Source organism: Parasteatoda tepidariorum, chromosome 6, assembly GCF_043381705.1.
Source record: "Parasteatoda tepidariorum isolate YZ-2023 chromosome 6, CAS_Ptep_4.0, whole genome shotgun sequence".
NCBI lineage: Eukaryota > Metazoa > Arthropoda > Arachnida > Araneae > Theridiidae > Parasteatoda > Parasteatoda tepidariorum.
In genome coordinates, this window is record NC_092209.1 from 15,177,982 (window position 1) to 15,195,767 (window position 17,786).

Here is a 17,786-nt window from a genome sequence, read left to right on the forward strand (position 1 = left end):
TATATATATATATATATTTTGGCGCACTGTACATTTACGATTGTTCTTACACATATTGCATGGTTGTATTAGTCTAACTGATAGTACTGGAGAGCATTTTCCTTCTGTCACAGGAGATTTTTGAACTGATTTTAAATATTTTCATAATCTATTTTCCTCAAATTTCATATACTCTAATTTCCAGTTTATTTCTACAAATAACAGTTTTTATTAAATTAATTATATATTCCTAACCAGGATTTCGAAGGAACGGTGTAGGAAGAAGGCGATGATACATTTCAGTTTAGTTTAAATTACGATATGTTAAGGTCATATATTTTCTATCTAAAGTTAAGCTGGCCAATGTCCTCCTGAAAAAAAAATTAATGTAACATTTTTAAACAGATCTTTGTTGATTCACTATTCTGCCTTTCCGATTTACTATTCCAATAATTAATACATAAATTCTTTTCAGAGATTCTCTAACTGAAATAATTTTTTTAAAGTAATCACAAAGGTAAAGAGGTGAATTTTCGAATGTGCTGTTAGAAATTTTTCAACAAGCTTTACTGTTTTAGGAGGAGACTAACTAGCTGACATGAGTGTTATTTTCAAAGGAGCAGAAGTGTATAGGTCTGTATATAACCTACAGCTGTTGATTAAAACAACGCAAACACTTTCATGCTAACAGAGAGGTCAGCTGTTCCGGATTCAACAAAGTATTTTTAAAAATAGCAGAGAACTACGATTTAAAATTTGCAGATCTTCGGTTAACATTGCTAACTTTTTAAAAGGTTCAACACGGCTTAATTGTAACAAAGTGGCGTATCACATAACCCTCTGAATTATTTAGGGGTCGTGGGGAGTAAAAATTCTATAAATTGAATTTATTAAACCCAGAATCACACAGTAAAAGATTACCACTGGAAAATATTTATCCGCTATCCGGAGCAAGTTTGTATTTCTGTACTAACTCTATGAAAAAAGTTTTTCTTTTGGAAGGAAATGTTTTAGAGGATTTTACGCAGCAAAAGTGCAGGCACAATTTGAAAGATCATGTTTGAAGCTCTTAGATATTGTGTCGTTTTAACCCAGGCGAAATTCGGATAGAACAAAATGAGCGTTTTAAGATTATTTTCAGCTTTAATACCAGCATTCTATCATTCTATGGTATTATGATTAAAATGCTTTTTTTTAATTATAGTGATACTGAGAAAGGAAATCTAATGGATAGAAATTGGTTTATGGCATAGAATTGGCACAGACTCTATGCCAATTCTGTATGGGTGATAAAGATGCATCATTTCTAAAAATTTCAAGCATGATTATGATGTACCATCTATATTGTTATTTAAAATCTTCAAAAACATCTGCTGTTGAAAGAAAACATGTTTACATAGAGTTAGTACAGGAGTTTTTGCATTATTTTGAGGAATCTCTTTATACATTCTATTCTTTATAACCTTGTTACTTCAGATTGAAACAAACGAAACTAAAAACACCAATTTGAAAAAAATTTGCAGCTTTCCGAAGAAAGCTCATTTCGTATTTTAAACGCCACACCCGAATTGGGTAAAAATTTGTCCCTAGTGTAATTTCTACAGTCGAAAAGGAAAATGTTTCCCAATGGTAGAGGCATTACTGATTTAATGATTTCATATCGTATTTTAGTTTTTAAAATTCCTAAAAATACTTAACTGACCAATATTTCAAACAATATTAGTTTTTTTTTACTCAGACAGATGGGTTTTTAAGCGCTGGCAAACTAGAACAAGTTTCACAAAATTCTTTCTACATTAATTATTGATTTAATACTTTTTTTTGAAATTGTTCCAAATGAGACAGTTCAAGTTGGCAAGTATGTTCTATCTGCTAAACCAGTAAGTTTAATAATATGGACTTTTGTCACACTTTTTACTTATACATAATTATCGCACTTGTTTGACTAGTTATTGAACTAATCTTTTTATGACTTTGTTTCTGACCAATCACATACTCTGTACAATGAAAAATATTTCGAGCCTAAACGTTATGTATTAATAAGTAAATTTATATAAATTCCAATATGTGGTTGATTTATAACCTTCCTGTATATCTTTCACTTCATTACTATTTAATTCTGACTTTTTTACAAATATTCAATTAAATTTTTTTGTACGCGCTTAATTAAAAGACCCTAATTTTGTTAGTAAGAGCACAAATAATATCTCACTTAAATCTTTTATCTTTGGACATAGTTGTAATGACTGTAGCTCCTCCAAATGAATGTCCTGCTATCGAGACTCTGTCCAAATCTAAAATATCTTTGAAAGTTTCTAATGATAGGTTTGATGTGTTCATCACATTTTCAACATGGATTCCACTGTTCAGGCAACTCAGCATGTCTAACACATCACTGCATTCCTTAGCCCGTAGATGGACCTGCAACAAAATATAGAAAAATTGTATATTATAGGAATAGGGTATAAAAATAAACTTAAACAGTTTATAGGGATAAGTAATGAATATAATTTATTAAAATCGCATAAAAATATAGACAGGGGTTGTACAAAATTGTGAAAACATTCATTTCTATATTAACTCAATGTAAACAATCCTTCTGTTGTTATTGTTGTGATAGGCCATTAAGGAATGGGGTGCTATCTCTGGCCAAGAACTCGACTTCTGCCACGCCCATACGTCGCAGAATTTCTTCTTATCGGGGAAATTTAAAGAACTATTGTGACTACGTGATTTAATTTCAACCCCTTTAAAACTTGGGCCCCTGTGACGAATGATTACAAGCAATTTAATTTTTAATATTTCTGTATTCCATTGTCAAAACTGAGAAGAATATAACTGATTTGAGTTATTCGCAGTTGTTAAAAAATTTCAGCTGATACCAATCATGTTTAAGGTCAAAATTTTAAAAAAAGATAAAAAAGAAGCTCGAATATTTTTGTAATAATTACTTGGAAACTAAATTTAACCGTATTTTAGAAGCTTATAAAAATCTTAGTTACCTCTTGTTAATTTTTTCAGGTCTTTGCTTCGTAATAAAATTGTATTTTGAAAAATAAAATGGGACGATATATGAAAAGCTTATTGGATGAAATGTTGTCTGCAATTCTACTACACTTTGTGAAAAATATCTTGTAGTGGTAACATAGTTCAGGTTATTTTTAGTTTTGTATCTGAAATTTAATTTAATTTTCTCCACCACTACGTATTGGAATTTCAAAATATGATATCAAATGCAATTCTTTTATAATCATCACGCGGTGACACCTCTAAAATGTAAAAGAAATTATCTTTTTTTTAAAGCTTTACTTTTGAATTCGTTAGCAATTTTTGCAGAAAAATTTTCCAATCCTGCCGACTACTACGCTTTTTGCAAAATATTTTATAAATTGGAAGACATTTAAAAACGCAAGCTGTCAAAGTTTTTGGTAACTTTGCTTACATTTTAAAAGGCCTCACCACGCGAAAGCTGGAATGAAGAGGCGTTGCATTCATATATAGTGACGCGATTTAGGCTTTGATTTTCTTTATCTTTTATCAGTACTTTTCCATTAAACCGGCACAAATCTCGCCAAGCAGATTTTTTGGTGACAGCACACAGTTGCCGGACCAAATCACACAAAGCAGACTTTATTGGCTACAACACACAGCATACACATTAAAAAAACAGTTAATAAATGGTTAAAAACATTTTTTATATCGGAGGCATAAACATTTTAATATCGCTTAAAATTTTTGAAAATGGGGCTTCTGTTTGCCATCTTCGCATGAATTAGGCAAGATAAATCTCGAGATGATGGTGTGTCGTTCTTCTGTGTTTCTTAATTCGCCATTTCGCTGTGGCCCACCGTCTCTCTATTTTTTGCGTGTGTGTTCCAGTTTCCGGTTCTACAAGGATGTATTTATGGTTCACTTTGAAATGTTCGAAACTTTCATCGTCCAGCTGACTAGTGCAATATGAGTTCCATGAATCGGAATATATTATAGTTTCTTTTTCGATATTTTCCTTAATTGCCTTGAAAGTGTAAGAAGATCGGTTTGGCACCTCCACAAGGAAACATTCGTTTCCGGCAAACTCCACCGAAGATCCATTGTTGTGGTAGAATCCGTCCCGCATTACTTTTTCGCTCCGTAAACAAACTTTCGTCTACTTTGACGATGACGATCATGCCAGGTCATCCTACTTTCACGTTGTTCACGTTTAAGCGAAGAATTCACACAAACCTCAAGCATGAAGTTATTCCCAACTACTTTTCTCACCATTTAACTGAAATTAATATTTCGCTGCAACAATAAATAAACCACGCACATTTCAAAAAAGTTCATTTTCGATAACTTAAACCATGTGTCTTTACGGATACTTTTGTTGCACCGAAAAGATGAAAGGCTGCAGCGCCATTTAATTTCAACTCCTATGCACAATTTCATTTTATGATTCTTATCAAAATTTGCGATTTCAGCCAAAACGCCTTTCTCTTGAGGAATCTGAGCGCTTCTTACTCTTTTATGGGCAAAATCCCAAATTTTCATCGCCTTTTCCGTTAATTTTTCGAACTAAGAAAAAGACGTTACCGATTTTAAAAAATGGCTTGCTTTGAAAATGTTGAGACAAAGGGTTACCATCTTCGATATTCAGTTTGGCATTGGTAGCATCATTATTGGCAACTTATCGCCTGCCCCGGTATAATTGAAAAGTACCCTTTTTTAGTGACGCAGAAAATAAGTTCAAAGAAATAAAAAATAATACATTAAAACATAGCTACCACTAGAATAAATTTAGAATAGAGAGTTGGCAGCCCTGCATTTGTTAAAGGTGGAGCAACTGGCATGCCGGCATTGTGGATGAAGTAGATATGCAAGGTGTTTATAAATTCCCGGACCCATTTTGATATTTAATAACTCATAAAATAATGAAGATATAAACAAACTTATGGCATTTATTGATGGAATAACTCATATATTTTCCTTTTCAGGTTTGAATATCTTTACTTTAGTCAATATCGTCTGCGCGTGCGGTTAATTTCAGATAATTTCATTTTCCAGTCTAAATATCTGTACTTTTCTAAATATCGTCTGCTTATTAATTGCATTTCTCTCTCTTTTGTTTTTAGCAACTATTGCAATGTTATGTTTACTTTTGATGTGTTTGTTCTATGTACTACTTTTCTATGTGATGTTTTATTCGAGCTGATATCAAGGAGAATGCATACACCACAAGAGAAAGCGCAGATTTTATGGTGGTTCATAGAAACGAAATCGATAGTGCAATCACAGAGAAATTGCAGAAGAATTTACGAAAAAGATCCTCCATCCAAAAGCAGCATCTTGCGGTGGAAAAAGAATTTTCTAGAAACTGGAAGTATCGCAGATAAGAAACGTTCCGGACGTCCATGAACAAGTGATTTTGACGTTGAGCGTGCCAGACAGACATTTTTAGACAATCCTAGAAGATCTGTGAGATCAGCGGCAAGAGAATTGGATATGCCAATTTCGACGGTGTACAAGTTTATTAAGAAACAATTAAGACTGCATGCATACAAAGTTCAAATTGTTCAAGGTTTGGAACCGGAAGATAGGCCTAGGAGGATGGCGTTTGCAACAGATATGGTAGGAAGGATAGAAGATGCTGCGGATTTTCTGAAGCTCATAATGTTCTCCGACGAAGCATCCTTTCATGTTTCTGGCATTGTTAATCACCATAATATCCTCATATGGGGATCTGAAAACCCCCATGAATACCGTGAGACACAAAGGGATTCCCCAAAGGTTAATGTGTGGTGTGGACTAATGCACGACCGATTCACTGTGCCCTTCTTTTTTACAGAAAAGACGGTCTCATCAGTCGTATACTTAGACATGTTTGAAAACTTCGTATTTCCCCAACTAGAAGAGCTTCAGTCACATGTCTTTTTGCAACAAGATGGTGCACCACCTCATTGGGGTATCATCGTTCGTAGTTCTTCGAATGACCATTTTCCAGGAAGATGGATTGGGCGAGGAGGTCCAATTCCTTGGCCACCCAGGTCACCTGATATAACGCCGCTGGACTTTTTTCTTTAGGGATTTATAAAGGACAATGTATATAGGAGGACCGTGTCAAACATTGATGACCTAAAAGCCAGAATTACAACCGCAATAGCCTCTGTGGATGCCGACATGCTTACCGCTACCTGGTGTGAAATTGACTATCGACTTGATACTCTTCGTGCGACGAAGGGGGCACACGTGGAAGTTCATTGACAAGGGTCATGAAACTTTTTGAGTCTATCTAACCATTTATGTTATTAATTTTAATCTATCTTTATTATTTCATGAGTTATTGAACATCAAAATGGGTCAGGGACTTTATTAACAACCAGTAGATTCAAATTTATTTATGCATTAGAGAAAATAACATAGTATGGTAATCACATCCTTGTAGGTATGTTAAATGAAAAACATAATTTTTTTTAATCGCGCTGTAATTTTAACATAACTAATCAGTTTCGAACATGCTTGCATGATTTTTATTTCAAATTAGGTGGTGTTTAACCCTTTTCAAGGCCGTGGTAAGCATACTTACCACCACGTTTTACCACTTTTAATTTAGGTTTCCATTTTTCAATAACTTCAGCTTTCTTGAAGTGAGTTTGAATAAAATTGGTAACCATTTGTCACTTTTAAAAAACGTATAAAAGTTATTAAATACATAATTCCTTTTGAAGTTTGCAGCATTTAAGGAACTTATTTTATAAATAAAGAAAAATAAAAGTCAGTAAGTTCCTAATAGGTCTTGTTAAATATATTTACCACCAAAAAAATGGCATTTTTTATAAACTAAATGAGTTTTTTTTATATATATCAATTACTGTTCTTAAAACAATTTCAATTCCAAAAGTACTTTAATTTACCTTTACTGGAAATAAAGTGCCCGTTAAAGGGTTAATAAAAAAAGTCAAATAAGTATTTGCTTCCCCTTCAAAATTAAAAATAAAATATCCCCCTATATTCAGATTGGTCCCAGCCGGGAAAAATCTGAAGAAAAAAAAAACGTGACAAAAATATCATAGAAATTTTAAAGGTTTTATATCCGTCTTGATTTTAATAATTTGGTTGAACAGTTTCAACCTCTCGACACATTCTTTGTTTTAATTTACATATATAATTTGATTGGCAATTATTAAAAAATTTTTTTTTCATTTTCTACCACATTTTTATTTTAACCCTTTCGAAGGCCGTGGTAAGTATACTTCCACCAATTTTTAAAATCCATGGTGAAATTTTTTACCACTTTTAATCTAGGTTTCAATTTGTTAATAACTTCAGCTCTCTTGAAGTGCATTTGAATGAAATTGGTAACCATTTGTAAGTTTAAGAAAACGTATGAAAGTTATAAAATACATAATTCCTTTTGAAGTTTGCAGCATTTCTAAAATATATTTTATAAATAACGAAAAATAAAAGTCAATAAGTTCCTAATAGGTCGTGGTAAATATGCTTTAAAATTTACATTAATTTTTTATAAGCTGAATGAGTTTTTTTTTCTTATATGAATTACTATTCTTATATCAATTTCAATTCCAAAAATACTTTAATTAATCTTAACTAGAAATAAATGGCCCATTGAAGGGTTAAACTATAGCATGCCTTTTTTTTCTTATTACACTGACTTCAATTTTTTGAAATGTTTCTTACCTGGTTCATTCACTCAACTCTTCATGTTACCATATGTGTGGATTGTAATTTTATATTGAGCACTCATACTCATTGTATTCAATGTTACGCACAACAGGGAAGGACTAGGGAGAATTTGTGTAAGAACTCATCAATTCAATATGTATCGTAGAGCCGGTGTTGCCAGATTAGGGGTTTCCCCCTAAATTTAGGGGAATTTTTTTACTTTCAGTGGGTATTTTAGGGGAATTTGTTCTTAGGAGTTTGTTTTAGGGTTATTTGCGAATTTTACAAGTTTTCATTTTGGCTACGTTCTAATATCAAATTTTATAACTGAATGTGTGAGATGGTAATATGAAAATCAATATGTAAATCAAAACAAAAATATTAAGACTTAATTTTATAACTTAACCCTTTGTTGCATGTAATAAGTTATTACTTAGCTCGATTCTCGACTTAAGTTTACTTAGCTCGACTCTTGTTTTAGCTTAATTTAGTATTCTGTTTTCAAATGCAGCTGTGGAGGGATGTTTCTCCATATTAAATATTATTAAAGACAAATTGAGAAATAAAATGTCTGTAATTACAGCTGATGCTATTTTGCGCGTTCCATATGAACTTTCTAATGGTTGTCAAAATTTTGTATTTACTTCCTCCATGTTAAAAATGTTTAACAGCAAAAACATATAAAAATCAGAAAGTATTGACGAAAATATGTGGGATATTTTATCAGAAATTTAAGCAAAATATTAGAATTAAAATATTATAAAGACTATATCGTTGATAATAAATTATTTATGAAAAAATGTGTGTGAGTCAAAAAGCATTGAAAAAGATATCTTGAATATTTTAGTAGAAATTAAAGATAATACATATAATGATTGAAACGTAAAAAAAGATTAATTTTTTGATAATAAAATATTAAAAAGTATTGAAGCAACGTTTTCTATGCACTTTTTAACTTTTGTATCATTTTATAATCATTATATAATTGAAAATTTGAGGTTTTTAAAAATTTTTTAGGGATTTTACAACGCTATCTGGGGGAGAACGGTTATCAGCACCTGGCTACACTGCATAGCGCAACTAAAACCGTTCTTATAATGGTAAACTTGATTTTCAGTTCATCATAGCTACCAGTTTTAATCCTGGCTACTATTTTTATTTACTTTTAAAAGAGATCAATTCATTTTTCAATGAGCAAGTAAAAAAATATTATATTAAAATTTCTCATTTAAAAATAGTGGTAGTTAAAATTTAATTTTAATTTTGTATTTTGTTTTAGGTAAACTATTATATAGAGTGGCAGACATTTAAAAATTAGAGTTTTCAGAATTATTAAGAATTTTACCAGCATTTTAAAAGCTTTCTGACATGTAAACTGGAATAAAGTGGAGTTTTATATAAACTTCTAAAATCATTTACATGAAGTGCTGGGATGCCACAGGCGACTATTTTTGTAAAAAGTGGTAGAAACTCAATTTTCTTTTATTCATTTATTATCTCTTTAATTATTCAATCGTATCAACCACTATGATTTACATTTCCCATTATTCATATACACACATTTTTGTATTTACTTTTAATAATAAACTGAAAGGATTAGCTGGAAAAAAAGTTGCTAATTTTAATTTATTTTAATAAAATTTTGAAATTTATTAGTCAGCACTTTTTACAAAAATAGTCACCTGTGGCATCCCAGGAAGTAGAGCAGTGTTTCCCTAACTTATGACTTTTGTGTACCCTTTCTAATTTTTTCGTTACTCTGAGTACCACTAATAAAAAAATGAATGTACTTTTTACTATAAAATAACTGCACAAAAATTAAAAACCACAAGTGGCTGTTGACATCACTAAATATTAACTGTTAACTTTACAAAAAATAGCCAATAGAAAAATAAGTAATCGTAAATTTTCATGGCTAACTTGGTTTTTAAATAAAATGTTTTGAAATTTTCGTTTGTTGCAAGATATTTCGCATAAGAATGTGTACCCCCGCTAAACTGTTCCCGTACCCCTGGGGTACGCGTACCACACTTTGGGAAACACTGTAGTAGATTATGAAATAAAATTACTTTAAAATGAAGTTTCCTGGAACAAACAAAATTATTATGCATTACATCATACTATATACTACGTACGAAAACTTATCTCAAGGAGAAATTTTTAAAAAAAGTGTACATCGAAAGTTGGAAGCACGGCAAATACGATTTTGCAGCGAAATAGTTGCAGCCAATATTATTTTTTCCCTCCTATCTTAATAATTTAAATTTTTTTAAAAAATATATTTTCTTTTAATTTTGCTAACTTCTTTGTGAGTCAAAGACATACCTGCCAACTTTCACTTTTTTCGAGAATGGATTTTCAGAGTGGTTGTAAAACAATAAACGAAAAACAATCTGACTCAAAAATATATTTATATTTTAATCCCGTTGAAATTCGCTTGCGCAAGGATTATTATGCTTTTATATATTTATTGTAATTATTTATATGTAGTGGTGGTCAAACTCATTTATAATTATCATTATAATTCAAAAAGTTAATTGGATTAACATGAGTATTGCTACCACTTTAAATATAAAAATAAAATCTTCCGGAAAAGTAGGCAGGTATGTTATCTTAAATGGTTTAGCGTGACATATCTGAAAAAAGTGGTGAATTATATAAGTTGTTTAGACATAGTGGTGGATAAAAATCTACTGAATTGAATTTATTAAACCAAGAATCACAATTAATAAACTACCACTTGAAAAGATTTATTCACTGTCCTGAGCATTTCTGTTTATATAAATAAAACTATTTTTGCATGTTCTATATTAAATTAATTTCTTCAAACCAATTTATTTACGAAAATAAAATAAAAAAATAAAAATTAACTCAAATTTTGTGTTTCTAATAATCCTGACTTCGCCGATCAACGATGAACCATGAGGAGCTACGAATAAACACGAAAACCTCGCATGGTTAGCCCAATGGAAAGAGAATTCTAACCAATGATCCGTCTAGCACTGAGGATATTTTACGTCAGCAGTGTGGTTGTGGAGAGCCGAGAGCAGAATTCGAATCAACCAATCACCGCTGGGATACATGCCTGCTTCAATTCATGTTAGAAAAACGCTCTATCTCATATGCCACGACAATTCTCACTTGCTAATTTTACTAATTTTATGAAACTCGTCAAATAGCCGAGCCAATTTTGAGTTTACGACTACCAATGCTTATCTGCGTAGTCTTGTAATTTTGAACCAAATTAAGAAGACAAGAAAATTCCTGGATCAAGTAGTAGGAAAATTTTGCTTTCATGGAGAATTTGTGATGGATCTAACCTGCTTTTGCGCTACATGGAGAGAAAAACCACGAAAGTTTCCCCTGGTTAGCCTTACGGCAAGGGAATTCTAATCCATTATCCGTCTACCACTGAGGATATTTTGCATCAGCACTGTGGTTGGTGAGACCTGGATGTGGAATTCGAATTGATCAGCCACCGCTGAAACTCGAACCTGATTCACCTCATTAAAAAGCAAGTGGTTTACCCCCTTAAGAAAATACTACTCTTTTAAAAACAACAGCCCTAATTTTGCAACAAGGGAGATTAATAATCAAAGTCATTCGTATTTTCTAATCAGGCTGACTTTTTTAGGCTGATTGCAGTGAAACTACAAACTCTGAGCCCAATTTTCGGATTTACGACGACTAATGTTTAACTTACATAGCCTAACTTTTGAACCTAATCCAGAAGACAAGGGAAGTATTGGGAGAAGTTTGCCTTCATGGAGGACTTTTTGATGGAACTATCCCGCACTTGCGTTTCACGGAGAGGAAGACAACGAAAACCTCCCACGGTTAGCTTGACGGTAAGGGGACTCTAACCCATGATGCTACTACTGAGGCTATTTTACGTCAGCACTGTGGAAGATGAAAGTCGGATGCAGGATTCGTATCTACCAGCCATCTTTGTATTTGATCCCAGTTCACCTAACTGGAAGGCGAATGCCTGAGCCATCGCTGCTTTGTTAGAGTTAATAGTAAGCTCACTGGACAAAAAATTAGTCACCCTAGTGAGCAAGCACCGATGAATCATTTAGTTTCGTTAGATGACGCAGTGGTCAAGTAACGTGCTCAACTACGTGCACACTGCTTTAACATGATCAAAGGCAAGTAGCTATCAGTGAGATATTTTTGTTTAAAGAGGAAAATGTGCGTAAATATGGATAAGTGTAAGGATGTGATAAAGTGGCAAAAGGAGGCAATTGTGTTTAGCCGTGCCCATCGTCATACGGTGAATGAAGTTGCTGGGTTTATTGGTGTTTTGATACGGAATGTTCAAAGTGTCTACGAGCGGTGGTGTAATGCACGTGGTCACGAAAGTCGACTTCAGAATTGTGGTCGGAAAAAGATCTTGCATGAAAGAGACCGGAGACGTGTTTCACGACTCGTCAACCAAAATCGCTTCCTAACCCTCCATCTCAACCTGTTAGTGTGATAAAATTGCGACGGGAATGAACAATGAACATGCAATGAACATTTGGAGTCGAACTTCTCTTAGAAGTCCATTGATCACATGTACACTTAAAGCTGTGCGACTTCAGTGCTTTAGAAGTCCCCGAACGTGGACAGTTGCTGAATGGCGGAATGTAGTATTGTCTGCTAAATCACGTTTTTGCCTTTATTTAAAAGACTCACGTCTTCGAGTGCTCCGAAGAGCAGATGAAGCATTTCATTCTGATTCTGTTCAAAGGTCAGGTTCGAGCCGAAGGTGGGTCTGTCATGTTTTGGGGGCATTTTTCTTATTATGAATTGGGCCCCTAACTGAGGTGGACACTAACATGAACCAACATGTTTATTTGAACATTCTGGATGATTAGATGTTGCCTTTCAGTCAACATCTTCCTGAAGAGTGTGTTGTCGATACCCCTATGTTTCAAGATGACAACAGCAAAGTTTATCGGGCTGGAAGATTATGTTTATGAACACTCAACTACATTTCGAGTGGCCTTCAAAATCACCTGACTTGAACTCCATAGAAAATTTGCAGGACATGTTGAAACAACGGGTAAAACCAACGCTTCCTACAACTGAAAGCCTTCACACGGCTTTTTATAGGTAGTCCGATCGACTAAGAAGGTAAATCAGTTCACGAAGGAGCCCTTTAATAGAAAAATCTAGCGAAAATAAGAAAGTGGTAACAAATGTATGTCTAAAAATTTGTCTAATTTATGAATATGATTAGTTTGTCTTATTTACTTGTCCACCACTACAGATCGAATTCTCAAATATATATGACCGATTCCTCTCAGTCACTTTCAAAAAAAAAAAAAAAAAAAAAAAAAAAAAAAAAAAAAAAAAAAAAAAAAAAAAANTTTCTGTAAATTTCTAGATGTATGGGATAGGGGCCGCTAAGAGGCCCAGGTGCCCAATTTTTGTAAATAAAAGTAACTTTCGAAAAAGATGATAAATATTGATGATGAGGACTTTAAAAAAAGAATGGGCTAGGGGCCGCTGCGCGGCCTAGGCACCCAGTTTTGTTTAACCGGTTAACGCCCAGCGTCATATATTTAGGACAGTTCCTTTTTTCAAAGACATTCATTGTGATGGGAAACTTTTTTCAGTATTTTCATTTATCTGGGTGAATTAAAAGATTCTCAGATACCACGATGATTTAGTTATTTCTGATTAGATATAGAATTATAAAGAGCTAGTACTTTTTGATCATCAATTATGTCTTTCATTTTTCAAAAATCAATTATTGTACTTATCAAATCATATTTTATCTTTATTTTTAATTTAAGTCTACCATCAATATTTCTAGTGTTATGTAAAAACGCCAATTTGTCATATTGAATTTTTTCATTGTTTTATTATTTCACAAGTAAACGGCTTGATTTTTTTTATGGCTACCACAATGTATTCGAATGAACTTCAATGTATGTCATAATTAAATATGTGCTAGTTAAAATATAGAAATTTAATTAGTGAAATATGTATCAATTTATGTTATTATTTATTTATGTCAACTTATGTATATATATGTCAAATTATGTTTATATTTATATATATCAACTTAGATTCGATGAATCAGATATTCAAATGTTATATTTACTCAAGCAAAGTGCTTGTTTTTCTATGAGCTACCNGATATTCAGAACAGGTTACTTTATTATAATGTTACCACATTGTTACATAATTCAAAATGTTTTATTCACTGTATATAATTTTCATGATGAATAGGGTAGGGGCCGCTGCGCGGCCTAGGCACCCAGTTTTGTTTAAATAAAGAAAGAAAGAAGTACTTTTTGATCTATCAAAGGCTTTTTGAATTATCTAACTGTAGAAAAACCAATTAATTTCGATAATATATTTTACCACTTCTTCATAAAACCACTTTTTGTATCATTTCAATATATAAATTCGAGACAAAACCGGTTAAAGAAAGAAAGAAAGACTTTCAAAAAAGAATCGTTCCTATGTATGTTCCCGTCATGGGATATTTCATGATGAATGGAATAATGGCCATTTAGGCCTCAGTAGCCCAGTTCTACAACAACGAATGAATTTTTAAAAAAAAACTCCCAGCCCTAAAGACGTAGATGAGGAGCCTCACCATCAAGTCTGCTACATTGTACCCATGATGCCTTTCATTATTTTATCGCATTTCAGGTTCTTTTCCGAACCACCAATACAACTTTCCTATGCATGTCCCTTTGGGATAGTTCATGATGAATGGGATAAGGGCCATTTAGGATTCAGATGCCCAGAACTACAACAACGAACGAACGAACTTTCAAAAAAGAATTTGGATAAATGCGCTCAAACTGTTCACTTTTTAAATAGTCTGCGCAGACTACTTATAAGAAACCGTGTGGAGGCTTTCTGATGGAGAAGGTGATGGTAAAATGCCGGCATCCTCGCAATTTGGTGGATTTCCGCAATCAAATCCTCAGCGAGTGGCTTATACTACTGGATTCGGCGTACCTGCAAAACCTTGTGGACTCACTTCTTAACCGAATCCTGGCGGTTATCGAATCCGGGGGTGGTGTTACATGCTATTAAATGATGTTTTTCATAATTTCTGTGACTAATTTTTTGTCCAGTGTCCTTAGATATGACGAGTAAAACTTTCCATCTTAGCAACTTTAACCCGTTTTATCCCGACTTTTTATATTGAAGTGGTGCAAAAAGTGGCTTTATGAAAAAAGTGGTATAATATGTTATTCAACTAAATGGCTAATATCAACTATTTGTTACCATTTCAGTTCGAAATGTCCCTGCACCTTATAGTTATACATCTAGCGATAGAATCTTAAATCATTAATAAATTATAGTGGGAGGGATGCCTTTAACCCTTTGGGGACGGGTGATTCAGAAACGCATTCGTACAAAATCAGAATCAAGCTGTAAAAAAATAAAAAACGGTTACTTAAATGTAGTCGTTGCTCATTTGACAGACTTACTTTGTCTTTACTTTAATTATTGTTAGCTTAATCATATATATAATCAATGTTAATTCAAAGTATAACTAAATAGTTTTATTTTGAACAAAGTAATGGTGAATTAAATAAATCAAATAATTATAACTCCGCCAACAAATAAACTGCTAAAGAAATACTTTGATTACCAGTTTTATCTTTTTACCCTGATTGATGCGGTTTTATGTTGGCACGTATTTGTGACAGTCGGTGCGAAAGGGTTAATTCTCCTAGATAAGAGACTAAAATTGAAATAATTGTCCTACCACAATATATGTTTTTGGAAAAGGAAACTGTCCTATAAATATGACGCTGGGCACTAACAGGTTAAGTAATGCCGGTTTCAATAAAGCAATTTCACCGGCCTTAAAAATAATACAATCAAGTAAGTAAATATGTAAACTATTTCGTGTAAAAGAATGAAGCAATAGTGTCTCAGAAAAATATTGGGGGGAAAAGTGCCAAAGTTGCATAATAGTGCAATGTTAGAAATCACATACTTGCCAACTTTTTTATCCTTTCCATTATAATTTTTCCCAGTGGTATTAAAATGGAATTAAAACTTCAATTTTAAGCGAGCAAATGCGTTGTATTTGAGAAAACTTAAGTTGACAACCATCATAGTAACCTATATTTATATATATGTGTTTAATTTTTGTAAAAATTGCGGTGATCAAAATCATTTAAAAATTAAATTTATAAAAGAAAAAGTAGTATATATTTACTACCACTTTAAATATGAAAATAAAATCTTCCGGAAAATCCGAAAGAATTTGCCAGGTATGAAATCGCTTTCCCTCCCTCTCGGGTCTTCCCTTTGAAAATTAACCCTCAATAGAAAGATTTCTAAACGAATTCTATCATTACTTTTATTGAACAGTTACAACCGAAAAAAATGCAAGTTTATCTTAAAAAAGAATTTAAATTATTTGCTGTAAAAAACGAGCAATAAAACATAAAAGGACGTACTCATTTTCTCCACTTATTAAATTAGATATTTTTCTAAAATCTTTTATTGATTAAAATAATTTTTTTACAGTGTACTTATCAATTTCAGTTATTTATATTTTTTTATTTAAAATTATTGAAAATTTCAATACCTCAAAACATTTTTAGAGATTTTTTTTTTTTGAATTCAAAATAGTAATTAACTTTTGAATTTTTTTTATAGCAGTTACAAAATTGGAACTTCCGAAGTTCTATTAAGGGGGAACAACACAGTAAAATATTAAAAAAAATATACACAAATAAATTACATTTTTCATAGTTATCCTTTTAGGGCTCAAAATATTGAATTGATTTGCGTAAAAATGTAAAAGTTATAGCATAATGTGACGTGTACGATCACGTGAACATGTGCTCTCAGTTGATTAATGGATTTGTTCATTTGATATAAAATATTTTAGCGAAATACCATCATTTAAATTATTTTAATTAAATATTTTTTTGATTTTGTAAGAAAAGTAATTAATAAGTTCTTTAAAAATAAAAAAAAAATAGCTACTTACTTAGTAGTAATAATTTTTAACGAAGGTTTCAAAGGATTAATGACATTTATGGAGCAATTAAAAAGAAATGTAGGACCAGCAGCTAAAGCTAAAAAATATGCGCAAAATAAAAATGACTTCAGAATTTCGGAAGCTTTTCTGAAAACATATGAAGCGTCACATGACACTTTCAGTTATTCTCTCACTCACTATAACTCACAACATATGAGCCGTAGATGTAAATAGCTGGAAACTCTATTTACATCGAACTGCACATTACATATGAAAACTATCTCTAGATACAGTGAGGCCACAGGTGACAAAAAATGTGACATGTAGTAGAAAATAAATTGACTTTTATATGTTTACTAGGTGGCTATGCCATAACCTCCTACATCGAAAATCTTCCACACGGTTTCTAATAAGTAGTATGTGCACATGAACCCAAATTCTATTTTAACACGTTCACGCTGGGAAAAGTGAAAATACTGGTATAAGAACTGTTTCAATTAGTGATGTGCGAAAAACGAAAGAATCGATATTTCAATCAACTCTTTTTTGTGAATCGATTCATCAAGTTCGTTTTTGAAAAAGAATCGATTCTTTTTTTTTTGACAATATTTTGTACTCTACACTTTATAAGCTTATTCAGAGTTAGTACTTATACTTACTAAACATCCGCATATGCATTTGATACAGCATTTCGTTTATACAATTGGAGCTTGAAAAACTCCTATCTCAGTCGAATAGACACAGGTCCATTCTCACTCGAGTATCATGTGAATGACAATCTGATTGGTTGAAAATATTTACATGCGAACAACTAGCCAATAAGGTACTCGTATGTGTGAAAGTTTTCGCAAGTGGAAAAATCGCATCCAATGAGAATGACCCCGATGTCAACGTTAGCGCACAACCGGTTTCCGGAGGTGATTAATAAAATGAACTCACTTGAAGGATGAAGGGAATTGAAAATGCTATTAATGCAATACGTACTGTATGCATCACTCTCTCTTTTTTTCTTTTCATCTACGAAATTAATAAATTCTATTGATAAACAACAATTTAAAAATGGCAACAACAACTGAAAAGCTGTCTTCTCCAGTTTCGGTTCTTCCTTTCAAATAAAAAAGATATTAATGCTGTAAAGCTCAGATATTACTTTTCAGTCCTTTAATATTAAAGAGCGAATTTTTTCATT

General features: G+C 32.3%; 2 protein-coding genes across 3 annotated transcripts in view; one reads left to right on the forward strand and one right to left on the reverse strand.

The window, feature by feature from the left end:
- Window positions 1–17,786, forward strand: part of LOC107451959 (testicular acid phosphatase homolog) — a 539,537-nt gene that overhangs the window by 115,242 nt on the left and 406,509 nt on the right. The window lies entirely within an intron of this gene.
- Window positions 1–17,786, reverse strand: part of LOC107442841 (platelet-activating factor acetylhydrolase-like) — a 164,406-nt gene that overhangs the window by 49,191 nt on the left and 97,429 nt on the right. Inside the window, exon 5 of the mRNA XM_043044717.2 lies at window positions 2,192–2,400. Within this exon, the coding sequence (XP_042900651.1) occupies window positions 2,192–2,400 (209 nt within the window). The remainder of the gene's footprint in view (window positions 1–2,191; window positions 2,401–17,786) is intronic.